We start from the raw sequence: 19,048 nt of genomic DNA on the forward strand, positions 1-19,048 counted from the left end.
ACCAAGAGATGAGCACCACTACAAAATGGACAGATGCTTGTAGTCTTGTAGAGAACTCACACTCTACCTATTTTCGATTTATTTCTTAAGGTGTTTGTAAGTTGGAGAGACCTACTCAAGGCTCTCACATGATGTAAATGTAATTTTCCTTTTGCTATCAATATTCAATACAATTACCCTTTAGCAAAAAAAAAAACAGAGAGCTTCTATTATGTGGAAACAACTCTGTGCACTTAAGGGTATAGTACATATCATATAGCGCGGTAAATGGGCATCTCCATCACGACAAGTTATGGTTCTAAAGAAGTTTAATGAAGGAAAATCTTCAACATAAGATCAACCCCCAAGTCAGGAGTTGCTAGATGAATTGGGATACATCATTTGTCATATATGAATTGCAAGGAATGAAGCTAGATTTATAGGCTTTACTCAAAGCCCTACATAGTATCAAGCCGCATACGGCAAGGAAGCTTATGAATGAATTTGGGAACACACAGTCTTCTCTACCATTTACAATATGTTGCAATCACTTCCCTTCTCTCGATTGGGTATAGTTAATCACACATTGGATCTTCTAAGGGAAATCTAGGGGCAACCAGTCTGACAGAATCTGTAGAAATGTTAACTAGTATGAGAATTTTTATATAGAATTTCTTACTAATAATGATGTACAATATATACCTATATGGCATGATTAAGATAAAAAGGATGAAATCAATTATTTTTAAGCAAAATTAGGAATATTTGATATAGAATTAGAGGCCTAAGCCTAAGGATTACAGCTTAATCTCAAGCAACAGAACTTTAAACCCAGAACTTGCACGCAGTTTCATATATCCAATTAGGAAAAATACTAATTAGGACCAGTTTCTGTTTCATGTATTGGGATACTTGCGTGCAATTTCTTGCACACGACTGCTTTCAATGGACTGGTCTTTCGCAATGTGATACCCAACTTCTCTCTCATGTCCATATTTTCTGGTGCAATACCATTTATAAGACTCCATTCAAAACAATGAATTAATGTACCTATCGCAAGGGGGAGCATGCGTTCCGCAATTGTTATGCCCATGCACATCCGGCGTCCTGCTCCAAACGGAATAAATTTAAAATCTAGCTTGCCCCTTAAAATCAATATCAGAGCTTAAGAAGCGCTCTGGCTTGAAGGACGACGGATCATCCCAGGAATTAGGGTCTCTTCGTATTGCCCAAACGTTCACCAAAATCTGTGTATCCTTAGGTATTAAATACTCCATGAATTGGGTATCGTTGATGGCCTTACGAGGTAGTAAAGGTATTGAAGGATACAACCTTAGTGTTTCCTTCACCACAGACTGCAAATATGGTAGCTTTCCTATGTCACTTTCTTCAACTTTTCTGTTTGGACCAACTACTTGATCTAGTTCAGCTTGAGCTCTTTTCATTGTTGATGGTGGAGGTGGTTGTATCTACTCCTGCAGTAAAAAGTTCCTGCACCATTCAGGGAAAAGTCAAAGGCATACATCAATTCCATATAAAATGGAAATGGACATCTGAACGACGACACTTATGAATGGACATAATATTACTCACCACTATAATTGTACTGATTTGTTTGCTTGATAGATTTGATGGTTCACCATCTTTCTTATTGCCTTGGAAATCCAGCACAGCATCCAGGAAGTCCCTTTTTATGTTTGTTTTACCCTTCTGTCGGTCTTGAAGTCGTTCTTTAACAAAACCGAAAGCAAAGTCTAGTGCAACTTTCATGTCTGGTTTCATTCTCCTTTTCATATTCTGTGGATCAAGCCATCGCACGAAGGGAAAGAAATCAGCCAGATTTGGCTCCACAACATATTCTAGAACTCTACTAACAGAAGTTAGGAACTCAATTCCTTCTCTAGATTTGGGATCCACAATGTCTTTAGAGAGGGCGATATTGCCAATGACATTAAAATTCATGAGGGAAACGAATCGAGCAATTTCTACAATACCACCTTTCTCCTGAGCTTCAGCCCATATCCACCTTATCATATTATCCACACATTTTGCACGTAAATGTTCAGTCTGGCTGACTCGATTATTAGTGAAGAGTTCAGTGGTGCAGATACGTCGAGCAATGCGCCAGTATGGTCCATAAGGTCCCATAGTCATGGAGCCTTTGTCAAAGGCGTCCACTCTTAAGGCCTCGTTGGTGGTGTGACTAGCAAAAGCGAGGTCATTGTTCTTAAACATTTCCCTTGCTGCTTCAGCTGATGAAACCACCATGGTCTTTACTGAACCTAATTCTAGCCATATAACCGGACCATATTTGTTACTAACTACTAAGGTTGGCTAAGGACTGGTGTGGTACCGGTATTGCAGCCAAATCCAGAATGTTGCCTAATATTGGCCATCTTGGAGGCCCTGGAGGCAGTTTATTTGCACCGACTATTTTCATAATCTTTGCTAGGAAAAGCAGAGCACTTGCTAAGCATATGCCTGAACAGAATGTGAAAGCCAATGTCCACGCCATTGTACTAAGGAGTGAGGACACAGCACTGCTAATTTTCCCTTGTGAAATCTATACATTTCCATCATATATAGATTCTCCAAAGGGTGAGTTGCAGTAGTCAGTACCCATGTGTCTCTCACACTTTTGTTGTTTTTGTTGTTTTGGCTGTTTTAGCCACAACAACCTCACAAAGAAATTGTTCTCAACTATCTCACAAAAAAAAGAGTTAGCCTCAACAACCTCACAAAGAAGTTGTTAGTTCCTCTCAACAATCTCACTTAGAAATTGTTAGTTAGGTCAAAACCCAAACTCTTCTTTTTATAGTGGGCCGAAATTTCAGAATAGAAAACACAATCTCGATTTACTGGCAAAATCTCAGAACCTAGTGTGTAGAGGCTAGAGCACGTGCGTGCCTTGGGCTAGGCATATTTGAGCGCGCACGCGTCCTCTCTTCTTCACACAAACAGTACCGAAACAGCCAAAACAACATTCTCCACTTTGGTGAGGTTTTAACACATAAAACCGAGCCGAACACTATCCACTACCCACCAAGAATCACTAGTATTCAAACTTTATCTCGAACTCGCCGTCAATCACCCGAAGGGCCATGCCCACAAACTTTTAATCCAATGCGTGTTATAAACTTTTAAAAGTCATTTCATGTTATTTAGATGACATGAGTTCTTACAAATTCTAAATTTTTGTTAATTGTTGTTTGTTTACGCAGAAAATGAATGCACATCGATGACTTCTTGTACATAGATGACTGATTATGAACTTCATGGTTTTTGTGATTTTGATGTTGATAGGCGGAATATGGTATTACTATGCATGCGTAGTGCTGGAATTTGAACTTCATTCCATCACAAAGATTTTTTGTGTAGATATTTTGATATTTTGATATTTTGATACTTAAGCTCATGGTACTATTACAAGGATTTTTTGGCACTGAGGTGCTTTTTGGGGTTACAATGAGTTTTAGAAACATCTCAAACATAGGCTTTAATTTCCTATTACATATTGACCTCCTTTCAATTCCAACTTCCGTTTCTAAAAATATTAAAGAGGTGAGGTTGTAGGTCGGTTACATGCATCTGGACGCACATGACAATGTATTTCCATACGTCCCCAGACACATGGGTCTATTTTCCCTTTTTGCTTCATATTTTGCTCTTTCTTTTGCGAGTTTTGATCCAAGTAATAGGTTTTTTTGCCTTGGGTTTCCAAATAAGCTTTAATACATATCCAAGTCATATCTTTTCATAACCTTAAAATGGGGCTTTCTTCATAATTATCCATGAGCTCCCATGTTATTCTTAATGCTCTAAATTGCTCTTTTAACTCTAATATTTTGCAAAACTATCTTTTTCACCTGTAAAGTCATAAAACATAACTTACAAATATGTATGATTAATCCAATAAGAAAGCCAAACAAGAGATATAATTGATGGTTAAAATACAATAAATAGCATATAGACCCCAATAAATAATACACTTGACCAATAAATAGTGTATAGTCTAATAAATTGTGTATAGTCTATATATAAAGGCTGTCTCGATAACCACAAGAAAGAAATGAAATCAAATAAGTCAATTTTATCAACTTAATTTCCAGTTATAAAAAGTCTGTCTTCATCTCTCTCATTCCCGCAAACATCAATAATACATTTTTCTATATATCTTTATATTTTTTTTTCACATAATACATTACCATTGTATTTTAATAGCAATGTCAAGTAGGGGAACATCCTTTAGCATTGATGAAGACACATAAGTATGCCAAACATATATATATATATATATATATATATATATATATATATATATATATATATATATATATATATATATATATATATATATATGGTTGGATCGGATAATTTAATTGATCGATCCAATTACTGGAACAAATCAATAAGGCAACATGTTGTGGGATAAAAGTAAAGAACAATTTGATAATTAATCAGAGGATGATGCGGGGCTTTACAGAGACACGAACTATGAAAAGTGTTACAAGTCATTGGCAACTAATAAATAAAGTTGTTACTTTATTTCGTGGATATTTGAATTAAGCCGAGGATATGAACAAATCAGGAACTAACGAAATGGACATTGTAAGTATATATATATATATATTATTTAGCTAGAATTGATTAAACTCAAACTATTTTTTTTTTTCTTTTACAGATGGAGCAAGCAAGGAAGTTGTATGTCACATGTCTTCAGATAATAAACCCTTCAAATTTGATCATGCGTGGTTTATTTTGAAAGTCTACGAAAAATGGGCTCGTCATTTAGTTCCAACTACACCTGGTTTCTCTCAAACTAATTTTCACAGCGCGTCTCCAGCTCCATTACGTCCAAGATGGCATGGGGCCCGACAACACTTGATTCTAAAATGCAAGGACCTAGTTAATCAAAAAGGCTGAATTATGGAAGAGACAAATCAAAACAAAATAAAAGAATTGAAAGTCAAAACGAATCTTCTCTCAAAAAATTAACGCAACAATCTCAATGGGCAATGGAGGCCATTGAGGCAACGACTGACCGTGCATGGAAAAAAATTCTATATATGAAAGTGAAGCATCTAATCCTTCAAGGGTTAAATTTGCATGAAAAAAAAGGAATTGCGTGAGACATTGTTTTGGGAAAATGAGATCATGAGCACAAATATCTTGAATATGACACCTCAAGGAAAAGAATGGTAGAAACATATCTTGAAAGATCAAAGCTCTTCGCAATGCACGAACTACTTTAAGAAATTTGCACTTTGAAGAATACGGTGAAGAAAACGATTGATTAATTTGATTAACTATTTTAAATGTTTCGTACGTATTTGATGCATTTTTAATGTATTTCATTTTAACTTGTTGTGTGTATTATGCTTTAATTTTCCCCTTTTTATATTTAGTGTAAGTTGTTTTCTTATTTTGAATAAAAAATTTATTTCAATAATTAAATTGTTGCAAATCGGAATGAATTTAATTTTAAAATATAAATTAGGACAAATCAACCGTAAAATAAAATTATAGAAATACAACTAAAATAGAACCAATGTACAAAATATAAAAATGTAGGATAGAAAAGTAATTCTACAGACTAATTTTTTTCAAAATAACTTTGGTAGGGACACATTGTTCTAGCCGCTACTGTAAGTGGTGGGTGGAAATGTGGAATCAAAATTCTAGGCGCCACACAGTGAGGTGTGTAACTTAGATTTTTTCTGGCCGCCACTCGTACTAGTGTGCACACCATATGCTATATCGTTAAAACTGACGGTATATATAGGTACACTTATATTGATAGCGTTGGCGGGTTAGCGTTTTGACCCATCATATTTCATATTTGGTGTTTTGACTTAGCCTTAGGCCCTAATCTCTCTTTTAAAATCTCGCAAACCAGCCGAGCCTAAATATGTGAAGTCCAATATTTGAGGGCTTAATCAAATCAATTTTGAGGCAGGGTTGAGATCCGATCCGTTTTGACATGCCACTTCGGTGGTGGTGAACAGATGGAAAGCCATATCATGTGTTTACCAAACCATAACGCTATCTTTTCTCTTTTTTCATCTATCACTACTCTTCTCATTTGTAAACTAACAGATGGATTTTGTTTTTCTATAAAAGCGCCAATTCCTAGCAAGGGTTGTACAACCTTAGTTTCATATATATCTTTTTTTATAAAAGAAAAGCATATCGAAGTAGAAGGAAATATGGCTACTGCGAAATTTTGCTTAATGTCTCACCTCTCAACAAAATGTGAACCTTCTCTTGAGAATTCCTTTCTTAGGTTTTCAACAAAATCGTTCATTCCTCGCTTCAAATGTGCATCTCTAACAAATTCAGATGAAGCTTGTTTACCTTTAGATGCCAAAAAGGATGACATTATTCGGCAACCTGGTACTTCTTATTTCTATCCTAGTTTGTGGGATAATTACTTCTTAGTTTCTCCTCCGGATTCGGTAAGTGATAACTTTAGAACATCTACATGTATGAGCGTGTCGTCGCTCGTCACTCGTCACTGTCAGTTTGTAAGTTGTAACACTTCACAATAAGGTCCAAAATCAATGCCGTCATAACTTATAAGTAAAACAAAGACTCACATAGTTACATATGTCATGCTAGCATGTGTCCTGTGCTACGCATCAGTTGCCAAGTTGTAAAGAACTAAAATGAAAATTATTAAAAAAACTAAAGAGAAACAATTTTTTGTGAATCTCACTAAGAAAAGAGAAACAATTTTCTAAAAATGGGGAAAATATACAATTCCTATACATAAAATTTAGCTTTTAAATTAAGAAGACTATCCTAAAATTATTGAAGAAAGAGGTGGTTCAATTTTAATAGAGATTAGGGAGCCAATTGTAATTAATAAATAGGAGAGATATAATTTAAATAAACGTAGGGAGGTGGTTCTAAAATTTTAAAATTGAGAGATTAGAAATACACTATTCGGTTGAGAAGTGTGGTTCCTACAAACCCGGCTATCATATAGTGTAGAGAAGTAGGCGAATATAATCTAAAAAGTTGTATTTGCTATAATCCTATTGGCTGCATGTGTGGACATAATTTACGGTGAATCAGTTTTTAAAATTTTAAAGGATCTTTTAGTATTACCCCCTACTTAGATGAGCCAATTAGGATTTACCTCAACTAGATGGAGAAATTAGGGTCTCCCCCCTGAGTACACACAAAAAAAAACACGGACAATTTTTTTTTGTGTGTACTCAGGGGGAGAGACCCTAATTTCTCCATCTAGTTATCCTAATTGGCTCATCTAGTAGGGGGGTAATACTAGTTAACCCAATTTTAAATCCCCACTGAGTAAATGACTAAATGGTGCCGACATTGCTCGACATTTTTGGTGGACGCTGCATGCATATCTAAACACCTTTAAAGCGGCCTGCCCAAGCTATTAAGCCCACGCTTTTAGCCGCCACCACATAGAGGCGTGGGTGAGCTAGCCTTCCACCGCTCAATTAGCCGAAAGAGTGATTTTAACACCTGTCCATTTTAGCCATCGAAGCCTCTCGGCTGTCCGTCCGGGCTTTTCATCCAATCAGAGCACTGCTTCTCAGGGCCTCGAGCCTCCACGCCGGTTTTCTTTCCCTCTTTATCCTTCCAATTTTAATTATCGTGTTCGTTCTTATCCCTCCCTCCATATCCCTCCATTTTTATCCCTTCATATCCTTACAGAGAACCCCACACCTTCCATATCAATTTAGATAAAGAAAAGATTATGTGATATCTTAAGCGGATCTCCCGCGCTCTCTGGCTATCGAAATTGAAGCTCATGGTTTAGCTCCGTCGAGTTTTCTTGCTCTCTCCCTCTGTCTAGGTCTTCTTTACAGAAGAAGCATAAAAAAAAAACAAGGTTAGACTTCAAATCTTGATTAATTGTTTTTAAACAAGCATTAACTTTGTTAGTTTTTGAAATTTTGGTTTGTCTATTGCTTACAACATGTATTTTCTAAAATTGGGTTTCGAATTAAAAAAACAGGAATTCAAGTGGTTTGCTCATTTTTGTTTTTCCATACACTTGAACTTCAAATCACTCTATACGGGTTACTGATGCATCTTGAGTCACTGGAACTCTATAGAAACCTTCAATTCTCTTATAAGTATGTTTGATTTTGTTAGACATCACTTTTGCCATGAACTAAAATGGGTCACTAGCGTGCTTTGCGAAGTGAATTAATTTATGAACATCCAGATTGTTGGAGTTCGGAGGACACTAGTTTGGTAGGTTATCCATATTTGTTACCCTTAAGAGGATTTCACTAGAAACTGGAATCAGGAGGTCAATGCTTGCAGATTAAGCTTGACATGACAATTGTGGACAATAATATTTTTCACACAAGTTTTGAATGCTTAGCAATTAACACAGACATTGTATGCCAACAGTAACCAGTAAATATGGTTTGTGGCAAACATTTGGAATGTCCAAATGCACCTATGTTGTTGTATTTAGCTCCATTTCTGCATCATCCAGAACTGGTTCATTACTTCATAGTCAATTTCACTCTGTTGTTCGTAGTAGACAGGTATGGCTTTCACGGTTTTGTCTACCTGTATTAGAAACAGTACTCTTTCACTTAGCTGTTTTTAAGTACAAGACTCAACATTGACAGTGAAACAGAAGGTAGCAAAAGAGTTCCACAAAGAAAACTTATTGACAACTTAAAGTCTTCTTATACTAGCTATACTAGCTAAGTGGAACATGTATCAAGGTGTTTACATGTGTACCTCAGTCGAATGCGCCTATGTTGTTGTATTTAGCTCCATTTCTGCATCATCCAGAACTGGTTCATTACTTCATAGTCAATTTCACTCTGTTGTTCGTAGTAGATAGGTATTGCTTTCGCAGTTTTGTCTACCTGTATTAGAAATAGTACTTTTTCGCTTAGCTGCTTTTAAGTACAAGACTCAACATTGACAGTGAAACAGAAGGTAGCAAAAGAGTTCCACAAAGAAAACTTACTGACAACTTAAAGTCTTCTTATACTAGCTATACTAGCTAAGTGGAGCGTGTATCAAGGTGTTTAGATGTGTACCTCGACTGATGTCAATTTGTTTTTATGTTTTTTAGGTGTAAAAGGAAGGGGATGATAGTAGAGGATTTCGTTTGACTACTCCGGCTCAAATTTCTTGATACAACTTTCATCAATAATTTCAGTATTCTTTCTGTTGAAATGGGCTTGAGGGAACTGGCATCTTTGAAGGTTATTTAGTTTTCCCCACATATGCAGTTATGTTATTTTTTTTACATTGAGTTTTATCATTCTAAATTAGTAAATTTCCTATGAGTACGCGTATGTCTTATTGGACATCCTTATGGTTTTATTTGCCCCAATGTATCCTTATTGTTGTGAAAGAATACTGAAGACATCTTTCATAAAAATTAATTGCATAAGAATTAGGAAAAGAGAAAGAAAAAAAAGAAGATTTGGAAAATTTCAAAGAGGAAAGACTGATTGTCTGATTGTAGTGACTATAGGAAAGTATGCCAAACTAAATGATAACAACTCTTAAACTGTGTGACAAATTTGTTGATTCTTGGAATTGTCAATCAATCTATTCCGTTACCCTAAGAGCCTCAGAAATCTATATAGTATATGTGACCATATTAGATTATAAATTTATAATACTTATCTCTGTCCAAGTTGGAACCAAATGAAGACACAAACAAAGCTACACTATTCCCGTTTGAAATTCAATTAACACAAAAAAGAATGAAAGGAAAAAGAAGTGAAGTTTATATCATCTTTTTCTATTGGCGTTTAAGCCTTGGGGGGTCAAATGTGGAGGCTAGCAAAGGTAGAATCTTGAAGATAGTTGATGATATGGACTGTGGGAATGGGAAGGAAGCTAAAAAGGGCAGTGGACAGAAGGTGCCAAAGGTTTTTAAGTATATGAATGTGAAGAGGCAATGTTGGATGGAGTGTTTATGTAGCGAGTATTGTGAAGATGAAAAGAAGGATGTAGTGCTACATTTGGGGTACTCAGACTGCTGATGAAGGGAAGGGGGTTTTGGGAGATGATGATTATTTGTGGAGTGGCGGTGAAAAAGGTCATGGGTGGGGTGGGGGTGGGTGGCGATGTAGGAGGGTGTCATTCTGTTTTGAGAGAGTGCAAATATGGTGGTGGTTCTTGGGATTCTCTCTCTTCTGTTTTTTGCATTTTCGCCTCTTAGTCTATTCATCTTATTGAGTCTATATGACTATATATGTATTGGTGTATGGGGTTAAGTGTTGTGTGGTTAAGGGAGCTAATATTTGTTAGTTCTTGAGTTGAGTGTGGATGTAATTTCCTGGATTATATCAGTATAGTATATTTTATGAATCAAAAATAAAAAATAAAATAAAATGACGTTAAGCCTTGTGGAATGCCTCATTTCCTTGATCTCATTCAGACTACATAAAACCTCATCGAAAGGATTCTTGTTGTTGTGCTGAAATTTTGTTGCCATATGTAACACTATTACATACATTTGTACTTTTCATTTTGTGGAAAACCGATTTGGAAACTTATCTTTTTGAACTTCTGTTTCCCAGGTTGAGGATGCTATTGTACTTGCTCTTGCCCAACATCGACGTCCAAATATTGTTCGACAATCCTTCTCAGGTTTGTCCTATTGCTTGCGTGCTTGGAACCATTTTCTTTCAGTGCCTGTTTGGTTAGAAAACTTTCTTTCTCCGACTAGAGGCTTCTGTACACTTGGGGCGGATCTAGGATTTAACGTAAGGAAGTGCTAGGGTGAAGAAAATGCTTCTTTTTCCCTACCCCTTTAGGCCTTGTAAGTTTGTAGTATATGGATTTTTCTTTTAATCTTATCCGAGTGCGACTGGGGTAGCCCCTCATAGTTCTGGCCATTATTTGGTGCATACACACATTTGGAATCTCTGTTATGCCAGTTCCCATCTAATTGACATGTCATTGTGCCTTGGAAAACATTTACATAGTTCTACTTATTTTCATCCCATTTTATCGTGCCACCAGTATTTGTTACGTTGTTTGGCACATCTCTACACGTGTAACCACATATTGGCGTGCTGCTTTTGCCTCAGATCCATAGCAATATGCTTGTATATATAGAAAAACGAGGAGTCGAGTGAATAGTGAATGTGTGTGGACGTAGAGGCATTTTGGTCATTTCGTTCACTTAACAAAACTTCCCAACAATTCTCGATTTTTCTTCTCTCTCAGTCTCCCCATTTTCGCTCTCTTCAAGCTTCAAACTCACCCACCCTTTCTCTCCGCCACCTCTCCGATTTGATTGTATATTTTAAATCTGTGATCTGTGGCGAAGAAGTATTTCTCTTGAAAACGGTATAAGACCATATCGTAAATAAGAAATCAATCAAGACTCTGGAATTCAGGAGTGGCAATCTTTTGATGGACCGAGAAAATGCTAAGGAGCTAAACCACAAAGAGGTACCTTGAAGTTAATTATCAAGATCATTAGCTTTCCAACACACCATCGTTCTTCAAAGTTGGTTTTTGACGAAGAAAAGGCAATGGATTAGTGTCTGACTTATATGAATTTAATGAGTTATTTTACACAATGTTCTTAATTATTGTTCAAGACTGTTAATTAAGAGGCCGAGATTGAATATTTTGTTGAACAGGTGAAGCGCAGAAGAAATTACGTTACAAGATGTATAAAAATGTAGAGCCATGTCAAGAGAAATGCCCGTTACTTTGTTATATTTTGAGTGGAAGTGGGAGATGCTCTGAGAAATGAATGACTCCATATCCTCACAGCAATTGAGAGGTGAATTTCACATCCCCATATCTTTTCGTATATCTTTTTATTCCCAATCCTTATATTCATTTCCTATAATTTTGAAGTGGCATACTAAATTGTACTCATGACGTGATCAATCTGGTTAGAGAATTTGAACCTTATAAATTTTAGAAATTTTATATCGATAAAGAACACAAGAAAACTACAGTATAGTGATCACATGAATATATCAAATAATGATCACGGTATGCATCAAGATTCACCAAAGTGATTGGAGAATATCCCATGCGAAAGGTCCTAAAATCTTTTCAGCAATGCAAATGTATATCCAAGTTCGGCACATTCAAGGGCTGCTAGCTTAACATTAATTTCCCCCCGGTATGTGCTTTGGCTCTTTAACTAATAGCAAGCAGTATCTCGCGCCGTCATCCTTCACCTTATGCATCTCTAAAATATCTGATAGATTAATCATAGATAACTTTCTCAGCATAAAATAAGCACCAATCACGTCTCTCCTATCAGAATTTGGTGTAGTGGGTCCACGTTCATGCATGACTTGTGTCGGGGCAAAAAGTTAACCCGACGCTCTCAATGTGATGGTGTTTCTGAAAGCTCGAAAGAGATGGGGATTGTGATTTTTGAGGAAGAGAGACTGCACCAACGTTCTGGTTGCCTACGTACCCAGTGAAGAATCCGGGATCAAGTCTCTTAAAACTTAGTTCTGGAGGCTGCAGAAGCCTCCGTATATATAGCAATCCCCTGCCTTGGCGGCCAAGAAAGGGATTCTCGGAGATTGCCTTCCTTGATGAATCATAGTATGATCCTATCTAAAATAAGATCATTCCCCAAGATTTCATTCTATCCTTGTGCAAGATTTTATCGGATTGCACTAGGATTTTTTGCTTCCCCGGATTGGATTATTGGATCAGAATCATCCGAATGGATTGGATCCATGAATTTGGGCCACCCGGATGGGCCCTGGACCTGTTCTGAACTTTGACGGATTAGAAGACCGAATGATCCAAAAGTGTTTATTTGGACAACCACTGGACTGGTCTACCGCTGGTCCTATATCCGGTCCATGGTTCAAGCACACTTTGGACTGGAAATATAATGTATGGTACACAACTTGCTATGCTATTTTTAAGATATTATATGCAAACTTTTTACCTGTGAATGCATACTTCTATTAAGAAGCAAATAATACATTAATCACAATGTAGCTTTCTTATTTGGTTTGTATCGAACAAACATGATGGTGGTATACTGGTATGAATAGTGTATGTAGTTTGAATTGACGCATAATAGGCTCAAATAATTGGCACAAAATCATGGAGATCGAAGTACAGTACAAGGTACTGTTTATATTAAGTCTTCTTCTTTTTTTGCTTGATATTTGCTTTATTAGAGATAAGGTGAAATTTTTTGTTTGTTTTTTCATTTATTCTTACTTGCATTGATTTTCCGTGATAATGTATCTTTAGTAAGGCTTATTGTGTGTGTATCCTCATGCACATGTGGTTATGTAAGTGCGTCGATTAGGGGGTGCCTTACTGATATAACGTATCTATAAGTTTAGGTTTGACCTTAGAAGGAAAAAAAAAATTATTACGGTCTTGATGTTTTGATATAGGTTGACTCTTTTAAAGTTTGTTATGTGAAATTGGTTTATTATTTGGTTAACACTCACTATTTCATTTGCACTTCTTACTTCTTAACTTACATAGTTTGTTTGTAGCAGGGGAAAAAAAAAAAAAAAAAACTTACGTAGTTTGCTGAGTGTGATAGTACTCATTACATTGCTTGCAAGTATAAAGGTGGATCTGCAATACCTAGAAAACTGATTTCCCAGGGAAATCTTAAAAAGACTTTCACTGATGATGTATATCCCCTTCGCTTTCAACTAATTGATGCTAGAGATGCTGGATAGTATATGTTATCCGGATAAGTAAAAGGGGTATTTCTCCTGCACTTCAGTTTCTTTTTCTACACCGTTCAGATGTCGAAGTGAAACTTATGCGAGGCACCAAGTTTTTACTAAATTACTTTACATCTAGCTGAGTGCAACAACTTAAATTTAAACTTTGTAAAGGGTAAAGGGTTGTCCCTGCATTTATTACGTTTAGCAATTGATTCGAAGCTTATTTAAATGTTTCTAGGTAGATTTTAAAAGTTTGTCTTGCAGGCTTATGTAGACGAGCTCTACGACCAGGTCAGAGTGTTTTGTGGGATGGGAGAGGAAAGTGTATGTTTTGCTGGGTTACATTCTATCTTTCACGTACTACTGCAAACTTTTATGTGGTGTTTTTGACTAATAATGTAAAGAAGGAAAAATTAAAAAAATGTTGTGTTTTCTTTGGTATTTTCTCTAGGTTCGTATTTGGGATTGTTTTAAATAAAAAGATACATTTAGTTTTGGATGTTGCACACAAGGCCCTTGAGGAAGCTCAATTGCAGATGGACTAGGATGTAGTTGTCGAAAAGGTCAGTAAAAAATGGTATTTTCCATTTCAATTATATGCATTCGTGTATTTCCTATCATTTAATTGATTTGCATTGTGTGATTTAATTGTTAGTATTTGATTTTAACTCCATTTGTAGCTGTTGTGGTGAATAATAATGCTCAAAGAGTTGTTTGAGAAACTGGATTTATAAAAAAGGCAGTCCACTGCAGTAGCAAAACGGAGCTCTTTCAGCTAGAAGTGGGTGATATAAGAGTCAAATGCCTGAATATCAAGTGTGTTAAAAAGGAAATTCACTCGGCATCACCAAGCAAATGAACTGAAGCAAAATGATATACTCTGGGCATGGAGACCAATTTTGAACTTTTATTTCAAATATCTTGAGCCCCATCTCATGTGATATAGTCCTAAACATGCATTAAGCTAACTACCAGCTGGAGTATATGAGTGCATGGTTTCAAGTTTTATTTAATTTCGTCCCTTAACATGTTGATGATTGTTGACAATTATTCATCACATTGTAACTGTGATTTCCACTTGAAATTTGTGTGCACGAGTTTGGTTGACACACGCATGGCACTATACAAGATATTTGTAAGTTGGTACATATATATTTGTGCAATTATACACAACATTTATGAGATCCCTCATGTTTCATGATTTCTAGCACTATACGAGTAACATGTGAGAATTTTTTTTGTTGAAATTTAGATTTATGTATGTATATTGTTAACATTTTTCTACCCTTATTGTTTTTGCAAATTAAATTTTGATAATTTTCATTTTGGATCTACAGTATTTTGCTTACCTATGTTAAAGTTGAAGGTCTTTTATCGGACAAAATCTTGGAAGAACAACTGGTATAGTACTGAATCAATGTGACGCCAGGCCCATAGGGCGTGCACATTTGCTAGTAGAAGTATAAAACCCAACTGTAAAGTGAGGCCCAACTACGGATGGGCCCCATTCCGGCAAGGGTACCTTGTATGTGTGCCTTAAATTAGAAGATTTGTTTGTGTGGTCCTGCTTCAGCATAAAATAAGGGTATTCAAATTTGAACTGATGCAGGAGCACGATCATACTCCTAGCAAGGAGATGATTAAAGAGTTGAAGAAACAAGTGAAGAACATACTATCTTTAGCCGCTAATGATCCCTATCAAGAACTTGATTTGATTGATAAAATCCAACGGCTCTGTATTGCATATCATTTCGAAACTGAGATTGAAGATGCATTACAACGGATCTATGATAAATTTTTTTTTTTTTTGGTCAAAATGTCAATAGCGATCGTGCAAATCTCTATAATACTGCTCTTCGGTTTCGTGTATTGCGACAAGCTGGTTATTATGTCTCAACTGGTAAAAACTTGTACATTTCTTTGCACGTACTATTTATGTTCTACTTATTGCGTCTACTCTTCAAAGTCTGTTCTAAGAGTTAATGAAGTTTGAATATATACGTTGAAATAAAACAGATGTCTTCAACAAGTTCAAAGATGAGAAAGGTGAATTTCGTGCAGACTCAACCAAAGATGTGCAAGGAATGCTAAATCTATATGAGGCATGCTATTTAAGCTTCAATGGAGAAGATATAATGGACGAGGCCTTGTTCTTCACAACCAATCATCTTGCCTCTATTGTAACCCGTCTAAGCGCACCTCTAGCATCACAAGTGAAACATGCCTTAGAAACACCACTACAAAAGGGATTCAAAAGGCTAGAATCAAGAAACCAAATCAGTATTTACGAAAAAGATGAATCTCATAATGAATCACTATTAACACTTGCAAAGCTTGACTATAATATGGTACAATTGATTCATAAGAAGGAGATAACTGAAGTCAAGAGGTAATTCTTTTTGTTATTTTCTATGTACAGCTAACTTAGGATACTTTGATTACACAAGGGGAATTTATCTAGGAAATCTCATGAGATATATAGGAGTTGGAAAAAGAAGAATTTAACCTGCTAAGAAGAATTTTTTTTTTGATGGTGAACTAAGAAGAATTTAACCATCCCTAATTTATGAAAAAAAATTATTTAGAGGGATCGATTATATAATCATCAAAGGCATCTAACTTAAATAAATCAATCCGTGGAGCGGCACAGGATGTATTTATTCTAATGCAAAACTCCATTAAAATCAAAGAAAGTGCAAATTAACAAATAAATGAAAAAAAATGGAAGTGCTAAATTATGAAATACTACAAATTGCAGGTGGTGGCAAGATTTGGACTTGAAGTCAAAGGTGCCTTTTGAGATTAGAGATCGAGTGGTGGAAGGGTATGATGATGAATATTTTTTTGTGAGCCAAAATATTCTTAAGCTAGAATACATTTGGCCAAATTAATCATTGTGATGGACGTAGCAGACAGACTCCGCATATGATGTATACGCAGATCTCAAGGAACTTCAACCACTTACTAATGCCTTTACAAGGTTCGTACAATTTCCAATCATGAATGTAATTTATTAAGGGTTTTAAGCGTACGTAAAAGCATTAGCTAGTATGTCGTCGTGGCAAATTTTCAATTTGTTAATCAATTTAAGCAAATGTAATTCAATTAAATTTTCATTAAACAAATTTATTACAAATTAAAGTAATTCAGATTTTGACATTATATTAAGAATATTAATACAATATCGAAAATTACATAAAAGTATAGGTACAATGTACACACACTGATGCACAATGCACATTTTTACTAGTTGATGAAATGATGAACTTAAATTCCAGGTGGAGTGTCGAAGGAGTGAAAGACTTACGGGAGGACCTAAAAATAATTTTCCTTGAAATAGCTAACGTTCTAACTTCTAAGTGAAATAGAAGTAGATGCAATTAGAAGAGGAGGATTCAATGGCTCACCTTACGTAATAAAAGAGGTATTATACTAATTACATTCTGCTAATCGCTATTGCAATTTGTTGTGAAAAATAAAAGGCAGGGGATTGTTATTCAATGCCATGTTATAGATGAAAGGTTGGATAGAAGTTCTTATGGAAGAAGCGAAGGTGATTTTCTCTGGAGATGTACCAACTTTGGAAAATTGGCTACCACTTTCAACAACAACGGCAGGCATCAATGTATTCTTAACTGTTGCAGTTTTGTACATGGGTGAACTACGTGTCAAGGAGGTTTATGAGTGGATTGACAGTATGCCCAAGATTTTTGAAAATGCTTATACCATTGTCCGATTACTAGACGACATTGGGACGCATAAGGTATGAAATTTTATGAAACATGTTTAGTTACTTGAAATTGGTCAAGTCTAATTTTTCTTTCAGTCTCTTCTTCAGGGTCATTCTCGGTCTTATACTTCTAGGTCTTATACTTCTATTGCTAGACCGTTTTTTTTTCCCGATAATCTTTGCTAGACCGTTAAAACAACCTTTTGTACATTTCTTTTATTTTAGTTGAATCAAACTTACTACATTGGCTGAAATTACATTTAACAAATTTGGCAATACATGATGAGTATATGATAAAATAATAATAATAATAATAATAATAATTTGTTATTTTTCTAGATGTAATCAATTAAGGGTGTGCAGTGTCTGATAATTCGCCGGAGACTTCTTACGTTACCATTTTTTTTTCAATACAAATTTCTCTGTCTAACTAATTTTGTCAATTTTTGTGTTTAGGTGGAAGAACATAGAGGAATTACTCTTTCAAGCTTGACTTGCTATATGAAGGATCATGGAGTTTCACAGTCCGAGGCAATTGAAAAGCTTCACAAGATGGCAGCAAGCTTATGGAAGGACATGAACAAAGAATGTCGAAGGCCGAACCATGTCCCTATGCCTCTCTTCACAACTGTTTATAATTTTACGAGAATTGGAGTTTTGTTTTACGAAAACGGAGTGGATAATTACACAAACCCAAAAGGTCGCATGGAAGAAGTAGTAGCTTCAGTGCTCATTAATCCTATCCCCATTTGATTTTTATGTTATACAACGGTGTTTCGCTAAATTTGATTCAAGTCTGTGATCATGTCATTTTCCAGTATTAAAATTTAGCAATAATACACATTTGAAAAAAAAAAAGTTAAAATCCCATAGGGGGGGTGTTGGGTTTGCTACTTTGCTTGGCAAACAAATGTGATTTGATCAACTGTTCTTATTATTTGGAATTTTGTAATTAAGGATATGGTTCTGTAGGATTTGTCAGTTTCAAGTAACAAAACTTGTGAGTTATTTATTTCGACTAATAAGGACATGCACTTTCTGGTTGTCTGATGATGTTGCAAGCGAGTCTCTTTTTTTTTCGATAATCAAGCAAGCGAGCCACTGAACATCTCTTGAAGTACAAAACTTCATCTAACAAACCGCATTTGTACCAAAATTGAAACTGTTTGTCCTCTCTAACTTTTTACTGACTCAATATGTATATTCCCAATTCAATTTGTTTCGAATTCATGGAGCACCTCTATATGCCTCTACTTTCGTCGTTTGTGCATAAAAGGATTTTTGACATATGCTTCTAAGAAGGCCATCATCAGATGGTACATACATTACCGCTAACTTGATATATGCCAGATATGTATCGTTTTCCTTTTCCTACTCCAAATAGGCTAGTAGTGCAATTGATATAAAACGCGCCCATTTCCATTGCACTATAGCAACAATATAATCTCTACTAGTAGTATCTCCTATAACTAATCTAGACCCTTAAATTCATCCGGGTATTTTTCTTACGCATAATGCCCCCGAATGAATACTTAAATAAAAACACCCATATAATATTTATAAGGGCTGTTTCGTCTTTCTCGCCCTCTGCAAATTTAATGTACTCATTTTGTCCTTACATTGAAGTATTGCTTAACACCTTTGAATATGAGTAATTGGTCATTTTATGGGGTGGTTA

General features: G+C 35.7%; 2 protein-coding genes, 1 long non-coding RNA gene and 1 pseudogene across 7 annotated transcripts; 3 read left to right on the forward strand and 1 right to left on the reverse strand.

The window, feature by feature from the left end:
• Positions 1–694: 694 nt before the first annotated feature.
• Positions 695–2,829, reverse strand: LOC147476967 (cytochrome P450 76A2-like; annotated as a pseudogene). The gene is made up of 2 exons (XR_015208432.1): positions 1,573–2,829; positions 695–1,470 (listed from the first exon to the last, which is right to left on the reverse strand). The product of XR_015208432.1 is annotated as a cytochrome P450 76A2-like (transcript).
• Positions 2,830–7,676: 4,847 nt separating this feature from the next.
• On the forward strand, positions 7,677–14,747 carry LOC147476968 (uncharacterized). 4 transcript variants are annotated; one of them, XR_015208121.1, is made up of 7 exons: positions 7,677–7,846; positions 9,062–9,194; positions 10,527–10,596; positions 11,601–11,746; positions 13,905–13,997; positions 14,092–14,203; positions 14,321–14,747. It is a non-coding gene; the product is annotated as an uncharacterized LOC147476968 (long non-coding RNA). The 4 variants fall into 4 exon arrangements; XR_015208120.1 differs by having other exon boundaries at positions 13,905–13,964; positions 14,321–14,746; XR_015208122.1 differs by lacking the exons at positions 11,601–11,746; positions 13,905–13,997; positions 14,092–14,203; positions 14,321–14,747 and adding an exon at positions 10,676–10,693 and having other exon boundaries at positions 7,678–7,846.
• A 484-nt stretch (positions 14,748–15,231) lies between these two features.
• LOC147476969 ((+)-delta-cadinene synthase isozyme XC14-like) lies at positions 15,232–16,531 on the forward strand. Its single transcript, XM_086585882.1, has 3 exons — positions 15,232–15,540; positions 15,657–16,029; positions 16,399–16,531. The coding sequence occupies exons 2-3, from the start codon at positions 15,725–15,727 to the stop codon at positions 16,529–16,531; spliced, it is 438 nt and encodes a 145-aa protein (XP_086442008.1). The 5' UTR covers positions 15,232–15,540; positions 15,657–15,724.
• Positions 16,532–17,039: 508 nt separating this feature from the next.
• LOC147476970 (sesquiterpene synthase-like) lies at positions 17,040–18,219 on the forward strand. Its single transcript, XM_086584317.1, has 2 exons — positions 17,040–17,403; positions 17,827–18,219. The coding sequence occupies exons 1-2, from the start codon at positions 17,155–17,157 to the stop codon at positions 18,121–18,123; spliced, it is 546 nt and encodes a 181-aa protein (XP_086440443.1). The 5' UTR covers positions 17,040–17,154; the 3' UTR covers positions 18,124–18,219.
• The last annotated feature ends 829 nt before the right edge of the window (positions 18,220–19,048 follow it).

This window comes from Coptis chinensis, chromosome 9, assembly GCF_015680905.1.
Source record: "Coptis chinensis isolate HL-2020 chromosome 9, ASM1568090v1, whole genome shotgun sequence".
Classification (NCBI taxonomy): domain Eukaryota; kingdom Viridiplantae; phylum Streptophyta; class Magnoliopsida; order Ranunculales; family Ranunculaceae; genus Coptis; species Coptis chinensis.